The sequence below is a fragment of the Leucoraja erinacea genome, chromosome 2, assembly GCF_028641065.1.
Source record: "Leucoraja erinacea ecotype New England chromosome 2, Leri_hhj_1, whole genome shotgun sequence".
Classification (NCBI taxonomy): Eukaryota; Metazoa; Chordata; class Chondrichthyes; order Rajiformes; family Rajidae; genus Leucoraja; species Leucoraja erinaceus.
Genome location: NC_073378.1, coordinates 33504583 through 33529100, shown reverse-complemented (window position 1 = coordinate 33529100; position 24518 = coordinate 33504583). Strand labels below are relative to the sequence as shown.

Here is a 24518-nt window from a genome sequence, read left to right as displayed (position 1 = left end):
CCTGCCTTCTCCCCATATCCCTTCACTCCGCTATCTTCAAGAGCTCTATCTAACTCTCTCTTGAAAGTATCCAGAGAACTAGCCTCCACCCCCCTCTGAGGCAGAGAATTCCACAGACTCACAACTCTCTGTGTGAAGAAGTGTTTCCTCACCTCCGTTCTAAATGGCTTACTCCTTATTCTTAAACTGTGGCCCCTGGTTCTGGACTCCCCCAACATCAGGAACATGTTTCCAATGTCCAAACCCTTAATAATCCTATATGTTTCAATAAGATCTCCTGTCATCCTTCTAAATTCCAGAGTATATTAGTATTTGATATTTACAACCCTGGATCTGACTGTCTACCCGATCTATGCCTTTCATACCTCTAATAGGCTCGCTCCGCAACTTCCTTTTATATACTTCCAGGTTATACCGCCAGAATGTTTTAGGTTTCAGAGATACAGTGTGGAAAGGAGAGAAGGATGAATTTCTTCAGTCAGAGGGTGCGGTATCTGTGGAATTTATTGCCACAGAATGTTGTGGGGGCCGAGTCATGGTACTTCTAAGGGGGAGATTGACAGGTTCTTGATTAGTAATGGCTCAACGTGGAAGGGTAGGTCAATTAAAATTATACTAGCATTATCTTTTTGCTCTGAAAGCATGCCAGTTTAACCCAGACATTCCAAATGCATGATAAGGACGGCATGCAAACAGTGGCCTGGATAAATCTTGCCTTGATTCAGCACGCAACACCCATCCAAGAGTATGGAACACACACAGTGGACAAACTAGGCCTCAGGTCTCCATGGCCAAAGTGACTTGAGGGAGGTGTAGATCACAGCAGTTTACAATAACAAGAGGCGGCACAGTGGCACAGCCTTACAGCGCCAGAGACCTGGGATGGATCCTGATTACAGGTGCAGCCTTTATAGATTTTGTGCGCTCTCACTGGGACTGCGTGGGTTTCCTCGCACACTCCATAGACGTGTAGGTTTGTACGTTAATTGCCTTCTGTAAATTGTAAATGATCCCTAGTGTGTAGGATAGTGGCGTGTAAGGGGTGATCGCTGGTCGGTGCGGACATTGGCCCGAAAGTCCTGTTTCCGTGCTGTTTCTCTGAACCAAACTTTAAGACTGGGTAATTAGGGAGATGTTATTCCCATGACTGGACGATTCAAGGACCACAGATATTAAAACTTTTGGGCAAAGAATACACTAGGATTTGGGAATTAAAGGGAAGGTAAAAACCAAATTTGACCATCACTCCAGAACTTCAGCACATCATTGGCTGAACTCTGGGGTCTGTTGTCCAGACGAGATGTGAAACAATCTGGGTTGGCTGCGGGAGGCAACCCCAGGGAATAAAGGTGGGCAGGCGGTTCACTGGACGGTGCCTTAAATGAAGGTGATGGCTGGAGGCCCGAAGCAGCCTGGGGCTTGCCTGGAATGAGCACCGCTCATAACATCTGGGGAGAGGAAAATGGAGCCAAGACAAGGCGCCTTTTGCATGCGGGATCCGTAGACCATTTCTGTTAATTTGCTAATCGGGGATGTGCTTAGGTATGGCAATATTCATAGAGTCATACAGTGTGGAAACTGGTCTTTCAGCCCAACACCCACATAGAGCAACATGTCCATTCTACACTAGTCCCATCTGCCTGCATTTGGCCCATATCCATCCAAACCTGTCCTATCCATACTCTTCTCTACTGGACTGTCTGTAGGAAAATAATTCCACAGTGCGTTTGATCTTCACACATGTGACGATAAAAGCACAGTACTGTTCTAGTGGACAATAAAGATTCAGTGATACCTTGAGACAAGCAGGGGTTTATAGCCTAACACCACCAAGGACACAAAGTGCTGGAGTAACTCAGCAGGTCAGGCAGCATTTCTGCAGTACATGGATAGGTGATGTTTCAGGTTGGGACCCGTTTTCAGACTACATCACCTCTCCATGTTCTCCAGAGATGCTGCCTGACCCAATGAGTTACTTCAGCACTTTGTGTTCTTTGGTGTAAAACAGCATTTGCAGTTCCATCTTCCCACCGAGTATTAAGGTAGAATGGCCATTTTTCTCATTGCAGCATGTGGCTTCTTACCACCGAGGAAAACAAAGAAAAGGGTGGCATGGTGGCGTAACAGTAGAGTTGCCGCCTTAATGCCAGATACCCGGGTTTGATCCTGATGATGGGTACTATCTGTATGGAGTTTGTATATTCTCCCCAAGGCCACATGGTTTTTTTCAGGGATCTTCGATTTCCCCCCCACACTCCAGACGTACAAGTTTGTAGTGTTTAAGAAGGAACTGCAGATGCTGGAGAATCGAAGGTTACACAAAAAAGCTGGAGAAACTCAGCGGGTGCAGCAGCACCTATGGAGCGAAGGAAATAGGCAACGTTTCGGGCCGAAACCCGTCTGAAGAAAGGTTTCGGCCCGAAACGTTGCCTATTTCCTTCGCTCCATAGATGCTGCTGCACCCGCTGAGTTTCTCCAGCTTTTTTGTGTAACGTACAAGTTTGTAGGTTATTTGGCTTGGTATAAATGTAAAAATCTCTAGTGTGTGCAGGGCAATGTTAATGTGCGGGGATCGCTGGTCTTTGCAAACACAGTGGGCCGATAGGCCTGTTTTCGCGCTGAATCTCTAAACAAAATTAATGTAAACATCATATTCCCTTGGTGATAGTTACCGCACTTCAGCATCGAAGAGACAAGAGCACATTCAAATCAGTGATCAGGAACTGATTGGCCAGGACGGGCTGAATCTATTTTGTAATTTCTATTTCATTCCTTGCATGCGAAGCACATCGATCACTTTTGAAATGTACAAAACACACACTGTTTTCCCGAGACGTGACTGAGAACTGTTAAATGAATTCAGTGTTTATTTATACTCGTCTGCTACAGAAACATGCCCAGAAAAGCCCGAGGTGAGTTACATGAAGTCATTGGGCGTGCCTCTGTTACAAATCATACTGCTCTTGTTGTTACATCTGTGGGTGGGTCTCACATAAGGCAGCGTTAATAATGAGTTCACATGGCAACACTGTAAGATCATAAGCAATCGGAGCAGAATTAGGCCATTCGGCCCAAAGTCTACTCCGCCATTCGATTATGGTTGAACTATTTTTCCCTCTCAACCCCATTCTCCAGACTTCTCCCCGTAACCTTTGACGCCCTAACTAATCAAGAATCCATCAATATCCACTTTAACAAAACCCAATGACTTGGCCTCCGCCGCCATCTGTGGCAATGAATTCCACAGATTCACCATCTTCTGGCAATTAGAAATTAGAGTCATAGAGCCATAGAGTGATACAGTGTGGAAAGAGGCCCTTCGTCCCAACTTGCCAACACCAGCCAACAATGTCCCAGCTACACTAGTCCCACTTGCCTGCGCTTGGTCCATATCCCTTCAAACCTTGTGTACCCAAGATAGACACAAAAAGCTGGAGTAACAGCGGGACAGGCAGCAGCTCTGGAGAGAAGGAATGGGTGGAGTTTTGGATCGAGACCCTTCTTTAGACTGGTTAGGGATAAGGGAAATGAGAGATATAGATGATGATGTGGAGAGATAAAGAAAAATGAATGAAAGATATGCAAAATAGGATAAGAAAGGAAACAGGCTGTTTGTAGGGTGAAAATGAAAAGCTAGTGCAAATTGGGTGAGGGAGGGATAGAGAGAGAGGGAATGCTGTGGCCCCCTGAAGTGAGAGAAATCAATATTCATACCACTGGGCTGTAAGCTGCCCAAGCGAAATATGAGATGCTGTTCCTCCAATTTGAATTTAGCCTCACTCTGATAATGGAGGAGACAGAGGACAGAAAGGTCTGTGTAGGAATGGGAAGGAGAATTGAAGATATGAGGTTGCTTTGGCAAGTAAGGTGAAAGTAAATCCAAAGGGTTTCTACAGTTATATTAATAGCAAAAGGATAACAAGGGATAAAATTGGTCCATTGGAGAGACAGAGTGGACAGCTATCTGCAGAGCCAAATGAGATGGGGGAGATATTGAACAATTTTTTTTCTTCAGTATTCACCAAGGAGAAGGATATTGAATTATGTGAGGTAGGGGAAACTAGTAGAGTAGCTATGGATACTATGAGGTTCAAAGTAAAAGAAGTACTGACACTTTTGAAAAATATAAAAGTGGATAAGTCTCCAGGTCCTGGCAGGATATTCCCTAGGACATTGAGGGAAGTTAATGTAGAAATAGCCGGGGCTATGACAGAAATATTTCAAATGTCATTAGAAACGGGAATAGTCCCCGAGGATTGGCGTACTGCGCATGTTGTTCCATTGTTTAAAAAGGGTTCTAAGAGTAAACCTAGCAATTATAGACCTGTTAGTTTGACTTCAGTGGTGGGCAAATTAATGGAAAAGATACTTAGAGATAATATATATAAGCATCTGGATAAACAGGGTCTGATTAGGAACAGTCAACATGGATTTGTGCCTGGAAGGTCATGTTTGACTAATCTTGAATTTTTTGAAGAGGTTGCTAGGGAAATTGACGAGGGTAAAGCAGTGGATGTTGTCTATATGGACTTTAGTAAGGCCTTTGACAAGGTTCCTCATGGAAGGTTGGTTAAGAAGGTTCAACTGTTGGGTATAAATGCAGGAATAGCAAGATGGATTCAACAGTGGCTGAATGGGAGAAGCCAGAGAGTAATGGTGGATGGCTGTTTATCGGGTTGGAGGCAGGTGACTAGTGGGGTGCCTCAGGGATCTGTGTTGGGTCCTTTGTTGTTGGCATGTACATCAATGATCTGGATGAAGGTGTGGTAAATTGGAATAGTAAGTATGCAGATGATACCAAGATAGGGGGTGTTGTGGATAATGAAGAGGATTTCAAAAGTCTACAGAGTGATTTAGGCCATTTGGAAAAATGGGCTGAAAGATGGCAGATGGAGTTTAATGCTGATAAATGTGAGGTGCTACACCTTGGCAGGACAAATCAAAATAGGACGTACATGGTAAATGTTAGGGAATTGAAGAATACAGTTGAACAGAGGGATCTGGGAATAACCGTGCATAGTTCCTTGAAGGTGGAATCTCATATAGATAGGGTGGTAAAGAAAGCTTTTGGTATGCTAGCCTTTATAAATCAGAGCATTGAGTATAGAAGCTGGGATGTAATGTTAAAATTGTACGAGGCATTGGTGAGACCAAATCTGGAGCATGGTGTACAATTTTGGTCGCCCAATTATAGGAAGGATGTCAACAAAATAGAGAGAGTACAGAGGAGATTTACTAGAATGTTGCCTGGGTTTCAACAACTAAGTTACAGAGATAGGTTGAATAATTAGGTCTTTATTCTCTGGAGCGCAGAAGGTTAAGGGGGGGGACTTGATAGAGGTCTTTAAAATGATGAGAGGGATAGACAGAGTTGATGTGGACAAGCTTTTCCCTTTGAGAATAGGGAAGATTCAAACAAGAGGACATGACTTCAGAATTAAGGGACAGAGGTTTAGGGGTAACATGAGGGGAAACTTCTTTACTCAGAGAGTGGTAGCGGTGTGGAATGAGCTTCCAGTGGAAGTGGTGGAGGCAGGTTCATTGGTATCATTTAAAAATAAATTGGATAGGCATATGGATGAGAAGGGAATGGAGGGTTATGGTATGAGTGCAGGCAGGTGGGACTAAGGGGAAAAACGTTGTTTGGCACAGACTTGTAGGGCCGAGATGGCCTGTTTCCGTGCTGTAATTGTTATATGGTTATATAAGTGTTTAGCAACTGGGAGAACAGGTTGGTTCAGGCGGCCTGAGCGAAGGTGTTCCGCGAAACGATCGCCCAGTCTACGTTTGGTCTCGCCGATGTATAAGAGTCCATTTCCTGAACAAACGGATACAGTAGATGAGGTTGGAGGAGGTGCAAGTGAACCTCTGCCTAACCTAAAAGGACTGTCGGGGTCCCTGGTCAGAGTCGAGGGGGTAGGTAAAGGGACAGGTGTTGCATCTTCTGCGGTTGCAGGGGAAGGTACTTGGGGAGAGGGTGGTTTGGGTGGGAAGGGATGAGTTAACCAGGGAGTTGCGGAGAGAACGGTCTCTGCAGAAGGCAGAAAGGGGTGGTGATGGGAAAATGTGGCTAGTGGTGGGATCCTGTTGGAGGTGGCGGAAATTTCGAAGGATTATGTGTTGTATGCAACGGCTGATGGGGTGGAAGGCAAGGACAAAGGGGAATCTGTCTCTGTTGCGACTAGGGGGAGGGGGAGCAAGGGCAGAGTTGCAGGGTACCGAGGAGACACGAGTGAGGGCCTCATCTATGATGGGAGAGGGGAACCCCGATCCCTAAAGAATAACATCTCGGATGTTCTAGTGTGGAACACCTCATCTTGGGCGCAGATGCAGCATAGACGGAGGAAATAGGAGTAGGCGACAGAGTCTTTGCAGGAAGCAGGGTGATAAGAAGTGTAGTCGAGATCGTTGTGGGAGTCAGTGGGTTTGTAATAGACGTCAGTCGATAGTCTATTTCCTGTGATGGAAACTGTGAGATCAAGGAATGGGAGGGAGGTGTCGGAGATGGTCCAAGTAAATTTGAGTGCAGGATGAAAATTGGTGGTGAAGTTGATGAAGTCCATAATTTCTGCATGGGTGCAGGAGGTTGCACCGATGCAGTCATCAATGCAGCGGAGGTAGAGTTCGGGGACAGGACAAGTGTACGCCTGGAACAGGGATTGCTCAACATATCCTACAAAGAGGCAGGCATAGCTGGGGCCCATGCGGGTGCCCATAGCAATGCCTTGGACTTGGATACTGTATCTGTGTACCTATCTAACTGTTTCTTAAATGATGGGATATTCCCAGCCTCAACTACCTCCTCTGGCAGCTTGTTCCATACACCCACAACCCTTTGTGTGCAAAAGTTAGGATAAAGTCCTTCAGCCTCAACTATGTCCTCCCCCTACTCTGGGCAGAAACTTTGTGTTACCCATACTGCGGAGGGCGCTCAGCAACGCCTTTGACTGCTCTCACGCCAAAATGTTACCCTCCTCAGAGGTTTCTCCTATTAAATCCTTTCTTTGCTTCCCCTTCACCTACTGAACGTACCTCTATGTGCCCTTACTGTCCCCTACTCTGGGCTAAATGCAAACGTTGTCTCTGTTTGTGCACTGACTACCCATTGAATCTGAAATCTGAATCTGAATCAATTCCTCTCATGATTTTGTACACCCTTCACAAGATCTCCCCTCATCCTCCTGCGCTCCAAGGAATAGAGACCCTGCCTACTCAACCTCTCCCTATAGCTCACACCCTCTAGTCCTGGAACATCCTCGTAAATCTTTTCTGAACCCTTTCAAGCTTGACAATATCTTTTCTATAACATGGTGCCCAGAACTGAACACAATACTCTAAATGCTATCTCACCAACGTCTTATACAACTGCAACATGACCTCCCAACTTCTAAGCTCAATAGGCTGGACTGCGGGAGAAGAACAAAGGGAAGAGATAAGACTTTTGCCTTCCATCACAGTGAGGAAGTGTTGGTGATTCACTGTGATGGATGTTTGTGTAAACTGTGTTAAGTGTGTGTCTTGGGTTTTTTAGTAATGTAACTCTGTAGAAAATGCAATTTCGTTCAAACCAAGCTGTTTGAATGACAATAAAAGGCATTCTATTCCATTCTATTCTATTCTATTCAAAACTCTGACATGAAGGCCTGTGCCAAAACCCTTTATGATCACCTTATCTACCTGCGACTCGACCTTCAAGGAACCATGCACCTGCACTCCTAGATCCCTCTGCTCTGCAAACACTACACAGAGGCCCGCCTTTTATTATGTAAAAGAATATGTGTGTTATGATCGTGTTTATAATTTGTTTGGTTGTTTTGTTGTTTGTCTTTTGCACAAAAGTCCGCGAGCATTGCCACTTTCATTTCACTGCACATCTCGTATGTGTATGTGACAAGTAACTTGACTTGACTTGACTTTTTAATGCCCTTGAATCCAACCTCATCTCCATTCTAAAAGGTACGTCCTTTTTCTGCTCAGGTCAACAAGGTGACTATTTTTGAAGTTTGGTCATTCTTACCCATCATCAGTTCCTTTTGAGGGCTTGAAGGGCTGGCTGTCTTGACAAGCTTGGCCTGCATGCCAACTCTCCTTGCAGATGGAGCAAAACTGTAGGTGACAAGACGGGCATTGAACTGATGCAGCCTGGCGAGAATCACCCTCTTCAATCTGGCACACAGCCTGGCACAGAACCTTGGGGCACCTTGTCCTGGTGGGGTCCAGGTGGATCTCTGTGTAAATAAAAGAGAAATAAGTCATAAAATTCTTGTTACTTTTGCTAATCAAGTGCAAAATAAAGTTACCAAATAGTGATAGGCCTGGATACAGTGGATGTGGAGAAGATGTTTCCACTAGTGGTAGAGTCTAGGACCAGAAGCCATAGTCTCAGAATAAAAGGACATACCTTTAAGAAAGAGATGAGGAGGAATTTCTTTAGTCGGAGGGCGATGAATCTGACGAATTCATTGTCACAAAAGGCCAAGTCCAAGGATTTTTTACGGCGGAGATTGATAGATTTGTGATTAGTACGGGTGTCAGGGGTTGTGGGGAGTAGGCAGGAGAATGGGCTTGGGAGGGAGAGATCGATCACAGTTTGAAAGAGAAACAAATTAATAAATCGTGTGCGGTAAAATTTCCGAAAAGGAAAAAGGAAAAGCAGGTTAATTGGCTTGGTATAAGTGTAAATTGTCCCTAGTGTGTGGAGGATAGTGTTACTGTGTGGGGATCACTGGTCGGCATGGACTCCGTGGGTCAAAGGGCCTGTTTCCGTGCTGCATATATACACTAAAACTAAGGAAGCAAAGCACAAACAAGCCAGATTCAATTTACCGCCTCAGCAGATTAAGATGTTGAAAACGGAAACATTTTAAAAACAAAACAATTTGACCCACGACAGCCCAAGCTGACCCAATCAATAGACAAAATAAAAAAGAGACCAAAATAGTCAAACCCCCAGTGAGTTGCCAGAGAGAGCACTTTTGCATATAAAATGATTGCACACCTCGATCAAATTTCAGTTGCTGGTACAACTGAAGCAGGTCAGCTGGAACCAAACGAGCAATCTGAAACAAATGAAACAAAACAAATTAAACAAGAACCTAAAGGCATTTACTTTTAAATAAAAAAGATTATACATACATTTAACTCAAATGCCCTTAAACACACCAGTTGATTCGAATGGTACTTTGTCACATGTACCTAGATACAGTGAAATTCAATTTTTGCAAACACTTCTGTAAAATCTTCTTCAACATAAACACAATCATACACAATCGCACAAGAGTGTAATGGGCCTGTCCCACATGCGACTTTTTCGGCGACTGCCGGCACCCGTCATAGGTCGTTGCAGGTCGCCGAAATTTTTCAACCTGTTGAAAATCCAGTGGCAACCAGAGCAAGGTACGACTCTTTGGGCGACTACTCACGACCATACAGGCTTCACCCTGCGACATGTCGCCATGGAGTCGCCTGTATGGTCGTGAGTCGTCTCCTCGGTCGCCCAAAGAGTCGTAGCGTCTTTCTGGTCGCCGCTGGGTTTTCAACATGTTGAAAATTTTCGGAAACCTGCAACGGCCTATGACGGGTGCCGGCAGTTGCCGAAAAAGTCGCGTAAGTGGGACAGGCCCATATGATTACATCGAGGTAGAACACAAGAGCCACCACATTTTCCTTCATCGACATCTCGGCCTAGATTTATAATTGTCATGAGGGCGGCTCAGCGGTAGAGCTGCGGCCTCACAGCACCAGAGGCCCGGGTTCGATCCTGACTACGGATGCCGCCTGTGTGGAGGCTGTTCGTTCCCACTGTGACAGCGTGGGTTTCCTCCCACATTCAAAAACCACGCAGGTTGGTAGGTTAATTGGCTTCTGAAAATTACCCCGAGTATGTGAAAGTGGGTACCACAGACCTAGTGTGCAGGTGATCGATGGTCGGCGTGGACACGACGGGCAAAATGGCCTCCATGCTGTTCTCTAAACTAAACGAAATCGACCGAAGTACAGTGAAAAGCCCTGTGGGTAGAACAGTTGTTGGTTCTTCTACCTGTGAGGAGGCCAGCTCCCAGCAAGGACATTAGCAATGTCCCTTCTCTACCATCGTGGTTCTAACTTTCTCCAGTTCTCCAACTCGCCCCGACACCGACACAGAGGGCCCAAGCCAATGTCCCGCAACGGCTACGGGAGCCAGAGATCTTTTTTTTTCCGTCAACGGAACACTCGAGAACCTCCCGACCGCGGTAGAGAACAAAGACAGTAAAGAGATTGAACATTTTTTTTTTTGACCTCATTTTCACAGCGAGAGAAAGAATGAAGTGTAAGATCGTGAGTCGCTGAAAGTGGTGGGGATGTTTAGGAAGCAAAGAAAATAATTAAAATATTAAAATTTTGTGTGTTTTGTGTGCTTTTTATTGGTATGACAATGGCAAATTAAATTCCTCGTATGTTGCAATGATTATGATTATGATTAAACCAGCATCTACAGTTCCTTCCTCCTCCTTTGTCTGCTCCACTGCGAAAGTTCCTCAAGGTTTGCCTACTTTGAAAATGTTTTCCTCCTCTCTCAGACAGGAATCCTGCTTCCCCTCTGTGACTCCTACTGTTCTCTGGCTCTCCGACAAAGGGTGGTAGAAGAAGGTTTCCCACCCGAAACGCTATCTATTCCTCTTCTCCAGAGATGCTGCCAGAACCACGAGTTATTCCAACATTTTGTGTCTATCCAAGGACACCGGCAATGTTCCCTTCTCTGAGCAGGTTGACACATCTAAATAAAAGATAATTAAATTGTCCTTTGCCAAATATCTGGCTTGCTTGTGTGCCTTAAAGACCTGAGGCTTCTCACTAAGGCGTGGCCCCATGGATGCGGGTTGATTTGCTAACTTGGCCATGAGCAAATAACTTGACAGCCACAACTGTGGAAATCAACAAGCTCCTCCACGATTGCTACAGAGGAGAAACAGACATTGGGGAGAAGCCAGAATGTAAAGTCAATCAGCCATGATCAGACTTTGGAGTAGATGCAATGAGCCGAATGGCCTAATTCTGCTCCTGTCTTCTGATCTTATGATCCAAACCTATGCTGACCATATGGACTCAGATACCCGTTGAGACCACCCCATCATTGCCTCATGACATCAGTACATGTGGGGACAGGGTGTAGATGAAATCAGGCTTGGACATCTACCATAGATATAAAGTGCTGGAGTAACACTGCGGGTCAGGCAAGATCTCTGGAGAAAAAGGATGGCTCACTTTTTGGGACGGGACCCTTCTTCAGACTCCCATTTTGGGTCGGGACCTTTCTTCATACTGTGGTTCCTTTCATTCGGTCTAAACCAGCATCTGCATTTCCTTTCTACACATCTAATGTATGTTTACCAAATTACCCAGCAGAGTAATATGATCGTTTTGCACTTTTGATATCTGTATCTATTGGTGGAAAAGTTAAGGTCATTTAGAATGCGCAATACCGCTGTAAATAACTCTAGACTTCAAACTCCCAGGAGTCAATATCGGCAACAACTTCTCCTGGACCACCCATATAGAAGCAGCGACCAGGAAAGCCTACCAAAGCCTCTAGTTCCTTAGAAGGCTTAGGTAGTTCAGCATGACCCCAACAACTCTCACCAACTTCTACAGATGCACCACAGAAAGCATTTTATCAGGATGCATCACAGCTCCATCCAAGACCTCAAGAAATTGCCAGCAATTGTGGACGCAGCCTAGACCATCACGCAGACCAAGCTCCCTTCCATTGACTCCATTTATACCTCACGCTGCCTCGGCAAGGCCACCAGCATAATCAAGGACTAGTCGCACCCTGGCCACTCCCTCTTCTCCCCTCACCCATCGGACAAAAGGTATAGGTGTAAAAATGCACACCTCCAGATTCAGGAACAGTTTCTTCCCAGCTGTTATCAGGCAACTGAATCATCCTACCACAACCAGAGAGCAGTGCTGATCAGACTTTACTGGCTTTACCTCGCATTAAATGTTACTCCCTTATCATGTACTGTTAATGTCTTGATTGTAATCACGTATTGTCTTTCCGCTGACTGGTTAGCACGCAACAAAAGCTTTTCACTGTACCTCGGTACACCTCAGTCTGAAGAAAAGGTTTTGGCCCGAAACGTTGCCCATTTCCTTTGCTCCATAGATGCTGCCTCACCCGCTGAGTTTCTCCAGCACTTTTGTCTACCTTCGATTTTCCAGCATCTGCAGTCCCTTCTTAAACTAAACTGATTTACTGATTTTACATTAGAATTTGCAATCGAGAATTCAACAAAAAGGAGCATATCTGTGCTGAGAAAATAAACACTTATGAAATGAAAGTAGACCACTCATCCCCAGAACCTGACTTGCTGCATCATCCTCTCCGTCACAGATGGGTAGAACCACCACAGCTGGGTCAGCGGCATTTTGGAATCTTTTTGAGCACATACACCCTCATACTGATGGGAAAAGAGGATGTTGGCTGGAGCCACATTCCCACCAGCAGAACTTGTAACTCCACTTCTTCTGGCAATTTGAAAATTGCACAATGTATGCAATGTTTTCTCACAACCAAATTAATCATGTTATAATTATAATAGTTATACACAGCGGGCGGCACAGTGACGCAACGATAGAGTTGCTGCCTGACAGTGCCAGAGACCCACGTTCGAAACTGACTATGGGTGTTGTCTGTACGGTGTTTGCACGTTCTCCCTGTGACCTCGTGGGTTTTCTCCGGGTTTTTCAATTTCCCACCCACACTTCAAAGATGTGCAGATCTGTAGGTTAATTGGCTTTGGTAAAAACAATGTAAATTGCCCTTAGTGTTTAGGATAGGTCTAGTGTATGGGGATCGCTGGTCAATGAACCCAAGGGACTGTTTCCACACTGTATCTCGAAAGTCTTACAGTTGTTCCCAGTTGGAGTGAGTAAAATATATATTTTTTAAAAACCTCCAACCATTGAAGTCACTCGTATTCAAATAAATACTTCCAGATATAAACCTCTGATAGCTAGATAACCGTTTCACAGAAAGCACTTCAATTTCCTCCCCCGTCATCCCATTTAGAAATGTGGTGGCACAAAGAACTGCAGGTGACAGTTTACAAAGAAAAATACAAAGTGCTGGAATAACTTAGCGGGTCAAGGAGATGTTTTGGGTCAGGACCATTCTTCAGACTGGAGAAGTACCAAAGGAAGGGACCCAACCCAGAAGGCCGTCTACTCGCGCCCACTAGATGTTGCCTGACCCACTCCTACACTTTTTTTCCATTTAGTAACCTATTCCATCTTCACAGAGCCAAATGACTGGTTAAACACAGAAGGCAGGAAAGTACAGCTAGACTGCATGCGTGGTTCCAGCAACATCTAAACCTGTTGCACAGCTTTTCTTTCCAAAGAACTACAAGAACACATTTCCTTCCCATATGGAAGGAGGTCACTTCAGCCCATCGTGTCTATGCCTGCTCACAGAGCAAGTCCATTCACCCACTCATTTACTTTGTGACCTATTGCTCCCATATTTGTATCAACTCAATTCTGCCAGCCACCTACACAGTACAGATAACTTGCGGTAACAAGAGCGTTTTGTAGTCAAATGTGCTGAAGCAGAAAAATGACATTCTTATTTGCATCGCAACAGATATGTAAATTAATCTCTGGTAGAGACCTAACACGTCACCTATTCAAGAGATGTTGCCTGATCTGCTGAGTTACTGCAGCATTTTATCTTCCGTATATATCTTCGGTGTAAACCACCATCTGCAGTCCCTTCCTGCATATTAAAAGCAACATATCTTACATGGAAATACCTATCAATATTTACCTTGTGCAGGTTTTTAAACATTATGAGATTTGGTTGAAAGTTTTGCCAGCGCTGTTCACATAACGCCTGGAGTTTAGAAGCATCAAAGCAGAGCCTAAAGACTCTCTGACGTTCAATAGAAACCAACTTGCTTCTCACTGCCTTGAAACTGAGATGTTGGAAAGTGTTACCAACTGATCAAATCAAAATGCAAATCCTCATCAATATAATTGGGTGGTCACGGTGGTACAGCGGTAGAGTTGCTGCCTTACAGTGAATGCAGCGCTGGAGAACCCGGGTTCGATCCGGGTGCTGTCTGTATAGAGTTTGTACGTTCACCCCGTGACCTGCGTGGGTTTTCTCTGAGATCAGCTTTGTAGGTAAATGTGAAAATTGTCCCTAGTGACGTGCAAAGTGGCGGCGCCTAACGGCAGCGGCTCGACTGCTGTCCGTCTGTCTTTAAAAAAAAAGATGTGATTTTGGTTCTAATTTTTATTATTTTTTAGCTGTGTATATGTGGGGGGGGGGGGGGGGGGGGGGGGGGAGAAACCGTTTTATTTCTTCCCGACTTTCTCCCTGTCGGGTCTCCGGTGTCGTTGGGTCTAACATCGTGGGGCCGGCAGCGGCCTCCAACCGGAACCAGCCCTTGGGCAATCGCGAGTCTGCGGACTCGCCATCGCGGAGCAAGCAGACTTTGGAGCGGGGAGAGCTGTGGTGGCGCGCGGCTGCAACCCGACCGGAGCTTCGGAGGCTCCGGCCGCAGGCCCAGTGGACAGGAACATCGGGAACTCGCAGGTCCCTGGTGGGAGACCGCTGTTCGGAGCTCACGCAACGGCAACTTCCCCCGCCGGAATCGCGGGGTTTAAATGACACGGAGCGGGGCCTAACATCGCACGGCGAGGCTTAAACGGCCGCAGGACTTACCATCGCCCGCCAGGGGCTTTAGCATCATCAGCCCTAGTCGCCTTGATGCTGCAGTTTGACTGCTGGACCGCGGGAGAAGAACAAAGGGAAGAGATAGGACTTTTGCCTTCCATCACAGTGAGGAGTTGTTGGAGATTCACTGTGATGGATGTTTGTGTAAATTGTGCTAAGTGTGGGTCTTGGTTTTTTTTTTGTTTTGTTTTTGTAATGTCATGACTAGGAATGAAATTTTGTTCAAACCTTGTCTGTTTGAATGACAATAAAAGGCATTCTATTATATTCTAGTGGGTGTAGGATAATGTTAATGTACGGGGATCGCTGGTCGGTGCGGACCAGGTGGGCCGAAGGGCCTGTTTCCGTGCTCTATCTCTAAACTAAACTAGAATAGTTTCATATAGACATCCCAAAGGCGTGTGTGTTTGCAAGTTAATTAGCCTCTGTAAACTGTTCCTCGTGTGTAGAGAGTGGGTGAGAATGTGGGAAAAAATTGAACTAATGTAAACGAATGGCATGGACTCTGTGGGCTGAAGGGCCTGCTTCCGTGCTGGATCATAAAATTAGACACGGGCTTAAGTTTATGATGCCTTTGTGATAAGCACCACCAAGAGAAACAAATTTGCTATTGACCAGTTGATAAAGTTTATAGAGAGTCATAGAATCATACAGGTGGAAACAAGCCCTTCGGCCCAACTTGCCCACACCGGCCAACAAGTCCCATCTGCCGGCATTTCGCCATATCCCTCTTAACCTGCCTTATATAGGCATGTGTCCAAATGTTTCTGAAACATTGCGATAGTATCTAACTCAACTACCTCCTCCACAGTTAGTTCTATACACCCACCACCCTTTGTGTGAAAAGGTTATCCCTCAGGTTCCCATTAAATCTTTTCCCCACATCTTAAACTTATGTCCTCTGGTTCTCGATTCCCCGTCTCTGAGCAAGGGACTGCGCGTCTACCCGATCTATTCCTCACATGATTTTGTACACCTCTGAAGCTCGACACCAAGTTCTAACAACATGAGAAGTTAAATCAATGACCTTTAATACACACTTTCCCACCCCCCACACCCACCCCCCTTCCCTCGACCCACAACTTCCCTTCCCACGGTATTTCCTCTCAAAGGTGCGCAAACATTATTCACGTTCATTCAATGTGCACACTACCGACAACCCATGTTTCTGATAAACCTGGGTACGATTTTAGAAAACAAAAAGAAAGTCGACAATTCAGAAATATCATTGCAAACGTGAGATTCATCAGCTGGCATGAAAACTGCCACATTTAAACTGGCTATTCAATTCATACATGGATCTATTAACTCTCTCCCCGCAAATCCGATATACACGGAGGTAATCATTCAATAACCAATCCCCAAATGAAAGGAATCAAAGGGTCACATGAGTAGCTATTAATTGGCTTCCATTCATTTAAGCTTTAGTTCAGTTTTGCTTGCTGGTTGCTAATCCGAGAGGTATCCGACAGAACATTAGGGTGGATCTAGTGCAGTATAGAACCTGGCATAAGTCGCAGCAGCAATGAGTCACTATCCCCTGCGATGTCTGGCCAAGTCATAGTGATACAGTGTGGAAACAGGCCCTTTGGCCCAACTCGCCCACACCGGCCAACAATGTCCCAGCTACACTAGTCCCACTTGTGTGCTCTAGGTCCATATCCCTCCAAACCTGTCCTATCCATGTACCTGTCAAACTGTTTCTTAAACGATGGGATAGTCCCAGCCTCAACGACCTCCTCTGGCAGCTCGTTCCATTCACCCACCACCCTTTATATGAAAACGTTATCCCTCGGATTCCTATTAAATGTTTTCCCCTTCACCTTGAACCCATGTCCTCTGGTGCTCGATTCCTCTACTCTGGGCAAAATACTCTGTACATCTACCCGATCTATCCCTCTATGATGTTATACACCTCTATAAGATCTCCCCTCATCCTCCTGCACTCCATGGAATAGAGACCCAGCCTACTCAACCTCTCCCTATAGGACATACCCTCTAGTCCTGCGAACATCCTTGTGAATCTTTTCTGAACCCTTTCTAGCTTGACAATATCTCTCCTATAACACGGTGCCCTGCACTGAACACAATACTCTAAATGTGGCCTCACCAATGTCTTATACAACTGCAACCTGACCTCCCAACTTCTATACTCAATACTCTGACTGATGAAGGCCAATGTGCCCAAAGCCTTTTGGACCACCTTATCTACCTGTGACTTGACCTTCAAGGAACCATGCACCTGTACTCCTAGATCCCTCTGATCTACAACACTACCCAGAGGCCTACCATTCACTGTGTAGGTCCTGCCCTTGTTTGATGTCCCAAAATGCAACACCTTGCACTTTTCACAATTCCATCAACCATTCCTCCGCCCACCTGGCCAATCGATCCAGATCCTGCTGCAATCTTTCACAACCATCTTCACTGTCTGCAAAATCACTAACTTCTGTAATCATGTATAGTCTTTCCGCTGACTGGTTGGCACGCAACCTTGGTACACGTGATAATAAACTAAACAAACAAAATTACGGGTCCCAATCTGAAAAGTTTACATCCATTCTAACATCTGCAGTTTCTCATCTCTCCATCAGTGAACATACCCTCTTCAACACCTCTAATAAATTAAGCACCCCTTAATTCTGGGGATATGACCTCTGGTCCTAGAGTCTCCCACCAGTGGAAATATCCTTTCCACATCCACTCTATCTATGCCTTTCATTATTCTGCCAATTTCAATTAGGTCCCCCCTCAACCTTCTAATCTCCAGTGAGTAGAGGCCCAGTGCTGTCAAACGCTCATCAAATGCTAACCCACTTCTTCTTGCGTATGGAGTGCACAGCCTAAAGTTGTAGGACAACCTGTTCTATTTGATCTAATTTGATTGTGCACACCAGGTTGATTGCATTCGTGAAGGTTGCAATCTCCCACCCCCTAACCCACTCAATCCTGGAACATGGTCTGATGTTTGCGATTTCAGACACAATTACTGGGCTGTTCTCACCATGCAACATGTGGAAACCACTTTGATTTCCTTTGAAATACAGCTGTCCTCCCTTTTAGATAAGCCTTCGAGCAATAATATTTGTAAAAATGCCATGACCCAGTTTATATTTCTTAACATATTCATATCCAATAGCTCTCATGATATCACCTTCTCCTCCAAGATATTATTCACTTTAAAGAATGTGTTTATTTGTTTCATACAAGAGCTGAATTCACTGGGATTTGGTTAAACTTGCTGAATCTTCCCAATATATAGCCAGTTTGTTTACCTTAGACTTTACTTTAGACTTTAATAATTTTAGTGACTTTAATTTAGTTTAGAGATACAGCGTGGAAACTGTGCCGACCAGCGACCCCCTACACTAGCACAATCCTACACACTGGGGATAATTTACAATTTGCAAAAGTCAATTAACCTGCAAACCTGTATGTCTTTGGAGTGTGGGAGGAGACCGGAACACCCGCAGAAAACCCACGAGGTCATGGGGAGAATGTACAAACTCTGGACATGCAGCACCAGTAGTCAGGATTCAACCTGGGTCTTTGGCACTGTAAGGCAGCAACTCTACCACTGCGCCACTGTGCCCTGTTCTTTGCCTGTTCAACAATAACACAGCTACATTTGATGCCTCGGTAGTTTAAAGTTGAAAGCACAAATCAGCTGCTTGTGAAAGCATTTCTAGTCTAGACCGGACCACGAATAACACACAAGGGAAACCTTGAGGGAGCTGGGGGGTAAATTACATTGTGACCGAATGAGACGACTTTGAACAAACAGGATAGGATCCCGGCGAGCCGTGGCCATACCCGACAGCAGGGCTGGTTCACCCCTAGTGGAACCGGGATCCCACTTGAAACTGCCGGATGCAGAAAGACCTGGGGAAGCCACCGGGCCCAGCCCTAGCTCATCCCCCGTAGACAGAAAGCAAAAAATATATAATAATCGGACCAGAGCTGAGAATTTGAAGAACTGCACAACAAGGGACATGGATATAACATATAATGTTTGGGGGGATCTGTACCAAACAGAGGCAAGTGGGACTAGTGTAACTAGGACATGTTGGTCGGTGTGGGCAAGTTGGGCCCTAGGACCCGTTTCCACACTGTTTCGCTCTATGACTCGAAGGGAGATCATGGCTCGAAGATGAAAAAAGATGCTACGTACCATCAAGAGCTCAAGCATCAGAGACCATCACACAAAACAACTTCCCTTTCAAGGCCACCAGCATAATCAAGGGCCAGTCTCTACGTCATTGGGGAACCTCGGACCTCATTGATACAGAGTGCAGGAGGTAGTCCTAAGCCTTGCAGCACATCAGTTCCTTGGACACAGTACAACGTCCTGCAATTGGGCAGAGGTGAATCGAACAATACTCCAGCTTACGGAAGAACTTTGTCCAGAGACAAAGCTGTTCCCGTGTCTGGTGGTCGGTAGCGCTGTCAAGCTTCAATACTCATCAATTCTCTTTCATCACCCCTCATGATGACAAGTATTTGAACTGGCATTCCAACATTCCACCGCACACCCTCCCACATTAGTAACACTGCAAACTTCATACCTAGCTCTTTGCTGCTCGAGACTAATGGGAACAGACGCCTTGCAGGATGCCTTGGGCCAGATTGTCCAACCTACTCCCAACTCTTGGGAGTTTCAGGCCTCCCACACTCAGTTTCCTACCTTCATATCAAGCACTTCAGGGCTTGTCATATACACAACCAATTCAAGAGCAGCTATTTCTACAGCAGACCCCACAAACCAAATCAATCACTTGCCTGAATTGGAGTGATGGACTGCAGAAACTTGATTTAATGCTACGATTTAAATGCAAAATGAAAAAAAGGGTTTGTTTTTTTTGCAGGAAGGAACTGCAGATGCTGGTTTCTACCAAAGATAAACACAAAGCGCTGGAGTAACTCAGCGGGTCAGGCAGAATCTCTGGAGAAAATGAATAGGTGACGATTCGGGCCAGAACCCTTCTTCAGACTGAAGAAAGGTTCCAACCCGAAACGTCACGTATTCTGCCTGACCCGCTGAGTCACACCAGCATTTCGTGGAGTCTGAGTGAGGGTCCCGAACGCCCTGGGCAAGAGACTCCGTGAAATTACCCGCTCTATTCCTCCAATGCAGTCGACAAGTGCAATCCTTATCTTTTCCCATTTAGGATGCAGCTACAACAGCTGCCAGATTTCAATGCAGGTGTGGGAAGAACAGCTCGGTTCCCACAATAACCGCTTTTTGTCCAAACAGGACAATATAAAAAGCATTAGTCAGCATCATCATACAGAGAGGTGTTTAATGGGCCTGTCCCACTTAGGCGATTTTTTAGGCGACTGCAGGCGACTAGGCTGTCACCACATGGTCGCCGATGGTCACCGGGGTGTCGCTTGTATGGTCGTGAGTCGTCTCCTCAGTCGCCCAAAGAGTCTTTCTGGTCGCCGCTGGATTTTCAACATATTGAAAAAAATTTTGGCGACAGTGGCGACCGTGGGTTTGACGCCAATGAGCGTAGCTTGACGTAGGTGCTGTCGTAGGGTGTCGCCAGGTTAACGTAGATTGTCGCCGGGATGTCGTAGGTTGTCACCAGGTGACGCAGCTTGTCGCCGGTGCCGACTTTGGTCAGTTCCATTGTCGTAGTCACCGTCAGTCGCCTAAAAAAGTCGCCTAAGTGGGACAGACCCATAAGAGTTGCATAAAGGTGTGATTACATTTATATTAAAGCATGATATGGTGGGGTTCAGCAGTGAGACGGAGGTGCTGTTTTTGTGAAGAAAGGAGCTCACACGACTCAGAGTGATAACTGGAGCTGTGCATATAGAGCGACAATATTGACCAAAATAAGATCAGCATATATAAAAATGGCCTTAGAAAGAGTCCTCCAGCCCAGTTCTGTACATCAGGGAGCCATCCCCATCAGTCAAAGGGCCTAACCTCCGAGATCTTTTATGGAAGGTGTGGGTGAGCTCTTGAATAATCCTTGCATCAATTTTTTTTAGTCTATCATGGTTCGACAATTGCGTGCCATAGAGGGAGTACAGAAGAAGGTTCACCAGACTGATTCCTGGGATGTCAGGACTTTCATATGAAGAAAGACTGGATAGACTCGGTTTGTACTCGCTAGAATTTAGAAGATTGAGGGGGGATCTTATAGAAACTTACAAAATTCTTAAAGGGTTGGACAGGCCAGATGCAGGAAGATTGTTCCCGATGTTGGGGAAGTCCAGAATAAGGGGTCACAGTTTAAGGATAAGGGGGAAATCCTTTAGGACCGAGATGAGGAAAACCTTTTTCACACAGAGAGTGGTGAATATCTGGTATTCTCTGCCACAGAAGGTAGTTGAGGCCAGTTCATTGGCTATATTTAGGAGGGAGTTAGATGTGGCCTTTGTGACTAAAAGGAACAGGGGGTATGGAGAGAAGGCAGGTACAGGCTACTGAGTTGGATGATCAGCCATGATCATATTGAATGGCGGTGCAGGCTCGAAGGGCCGAACGGCCTACTCCTGCACCTATTTTCTATGTTTCTATGACAAAAAGCAACAGTATTTGCTGAGGATTGTACAAATTGCCCTAGGATCACTAGTCCAGAGCCATCCCATCCTGAATAACCATTTTGGATAGAGACATGCCCTGATTGAAATAACAATTCTGTATAATCGCACCTAATCGGCAATATTCTGTCTGTCTTTTCATCTTTTTTGGTATTTTTAGTGAGTTTTAAAAGTATGTGTCAATGTTCTCTGGTTGTTTTATATGTGGGGGGGGGGGGGGGGGGGGGGGGGGGAAATTTTTTTTGCAATTTCTTATCTTGCCGGAGATGCTATTGTTTTCCGGATTGTATCTTCCGTTGCTCTGCAGCCTAACATGATGGAGCTGGAGGCCTTGCCGGAGGCTGACTTTGAGCCTCACTGCAGGGCCATTTCCATTTACGATTACTCTTCAAGACTCTAGCAAGTTAAAGTGTCAGTACAGGTAGCGAGTTTCCAAACAGGGAGTTTCTTCCCTCCCCACAAAAAAAAGGAACCAGTAAACTTCCAATAATAAAATTAACTACATTTCCTCAGTTTAGTTTAGAGATACAGCGTGGAAACAGACCCTTTGACCTATCGAGTCCGTGCCGACCAATTAACCGACAAACCTGTACGTCTTTGGAGTATGGGAAAAAACCAAAGATCTCAGAGAAAACCCACACAGGGAGAACATACCAACTCTGTACGAACAAGCACCCATGGTCAGGGTCGAACTTGGGTTTCTAGAGCTCTGGCAGCAACTCTGCCACTGCTCCACTGTGCCGCCCTTATGGCAATTGCTGGGGGTGGGAGATTGCAACCTTCACGTGGTCCGCCTTGTTTCGACGAATGCAATCAACCTGGCGTGCACAATCAAGTAAGATCAAATAGAACAAGCAGTCCTACAACTTTAGGCTGTGCACGCCATACACAAGAAGAAGAAGATGCAACTAGAAGGATGAGTTATGATCTCATTGAAATCTTGCCAAATAATGAAAGGCCCAGATAGAGTGGATGTGGAGAGGACATTTCCAGTGGTGGGAGAGTCTCGGACTAGAGGGACACTGCATCAGGATAAATGGACATGTCTTTAGAATGGAGATGAGCAGGAATTTCTTTCGCCAGAGGGTGGTGAATCTGTGGAATTCATTGCCGCAGAAGACTGTAAAGGCCAAGTCGTCGGGTAGTTTTAAAGTGGAGATTGATGATTAGTAAAAGCATCAAAGGCTACAGGGAGAGGCAGAAGAGTGGGGTTGAGAGGGAAAAATAGATCAGCCATGATCGAATGGTGGGACAGACTCAAAGGTAGAATTCTGCTCCTATAGTTTATGGTCAATGGTATTAGATCCTAGAGGGTGGCAAATGACCTTCACAAAGTGCTAGAATAGACAATAGGTGCAGGAGCAGGCCAATCGGCCCTTCAAGCCAGCACCGCCATTCAATGCGATCATGGCTGATCATCCACAATCAGTACCCCGTTTCTGCCTTCTCCCCATATCCCCTGACTCCGCTATCTTCAAGAGCCCTATCTAGAAGAAGGTCTCACTGAGATATCAATGGGAAAACAGAATGTCAAAACTTGGTTGACTATATCATTATAATTTGAAGTGCTGCATGTACATTGACAACTGGCTCAAAATGGTTGAAAGCAAAGGACATCAACAAGGAAGAAATATTGCAACATTAAACAAACGCATAAATCAGTATGCACAGAGCATATTCTATTCATAACAAAATATTATTACCTCTGTATCCTGAAAGACACCGTTCTTCGGGCATCCCAGTTCTGGACAAGTGACCGGAGATCCACAGCCTTCCCTGATCATCAGTTCGACATATTGTGTCAAGCACTGATGGGTCAGACAGGGGAGAGAGAGAAAAAAAAATGCACATCAGTAACTTGGCATCAACATGTCTGCTATGTTGATTGAATCAGTAAACCTTTGGAGTATTGTGAGCAATTTTGGGCCCTATATCTGAGGAGGGATGTGTTGGTGCTGGAGAGGGTCCAGAGGAGGTATACGAGAATGATGCCAGGGATAAGTGGGTTAACTTTTGATGAGCGTTTGATGGCACTTGGCCTGTACTCGCTGGGGTTTAGGAGGATGAGGGGGAACCTCATTGAAGCACCGAATAGTGAACGGCCTGGACAGAGTGGATGTGGACAGGATGTTTCCACTAGTGGGAGATTTAACAGGCATTCCTTTAGGAAGGGGATGAGAAAGAATTTCTTGAGTCAGAGGGTGGTGAATCTGTGGAATTCATTGCCACAGAAAGCTGTGGAGGCCATCAATGGATATTTTTAAGGTGTAGATGGATGGATTATTGATCAGTTCGTGTGTCACAGGTTATGGGGAGAAGGCAGGAGAATGGGGTTAAGAGGGAAAGATAGATCAGCCATGATTGAATGGCAGAGTAGACTTGATGGGCAGAATGGCCTAATTCTGCTCCTATCACTGATGAAGATGAACTTTAGGTGTCACTCATCACACCGTGAGACTCTAGTTTAGTTTAGAGATGCAGCATGAACATAGAGTCCACGCCAACCAACAGTCACCCATTTACACTGGATCTACAATATCCCACTTTCTCATCCTCTCCCTACCCACACGAGGGGCAATTCACCGAGGCCAGTAAACCTACAAACTTGCACGTCTTTGGGATGTGGGAGGAAACTGAAGCACCCGAGTGAAACCCACACGGCCACAGGGAGAACGTGCAAACTCCACACAGATAGCATCAGAGGTTAGGATTGAACTCAGATCTCTGGCGCTGTGAGGCAACAGATCTATGCTGCGCCACTCGAATTCTAAGTGAATGCAAATATTCTGTGGTGCTGCAAGCAATAGTTATCAAAGCACAAATATTAGCACATTATACCATCCATACAATATTTTTATTTAAAGCTAAAAATGCCAAGAACTGTCGGTTATTAGTGTTACCTTGTGATATAGCTAGAAGCTCTGAAATAAGGCCTAGTGAACAGATTGCAAGTTATGTTTCCAAGAGATAGAATTAAATTTGTCACGATGGCACAGCGGTAGGGCTGCTGCCTTACAGCGCCAGAGACCCGGGTTCGATCCTGACTACGGGTGTGTCAATAGACAATAGATGCAGGAGGAGGCCATTTGGCCCTTCGAGCCAGCACCGCCATTCAATGTGATCATGGCTGATCATCCCCAGACAGTACCCCGTTCCTGCCTTCTCCCGTCTGTACGAAGTTTGTATGTTCTCCCCGTGTGTTTTCTCCAGGTGCCCCTGTTTCCTCCCACATTCTAAA

At 45.5% G+C, this 24518-nt stretch overlaps 1 protein-coding gene across 1 annotated transcript in view; it reads right to left on the bottom strand.

Moving 5' to 3' along the window:
* The window catches only part of LOC129708769 (E3 ubiquitin-protein ligase RNF144B-like), a 76690-nt gene that overhangs the window by 13717 nt on the left and 38455 nt on the right, over positions 1 to 24518 (bottom strand). Inside the window, exons 3-5 of the mRNA XM_055654727.1 lie at positions 22984 to 23088; positions 8999 to 9059; positions 8018 to 8228 (exon numbers count right to left, since the gene is read on the bottom strand). Of these exons, the coding sequence (XP_055510702.1) occupies positions 8018 to 8228; positions 8999 to 9059; positions 22984 to 23088 (377 nt within the window). The remainder of the gene's footprint in view (positions 1 to 8017; positions 8229 to 8998; positions 9060 to 22983; positions 23089 to 24518) is intronic.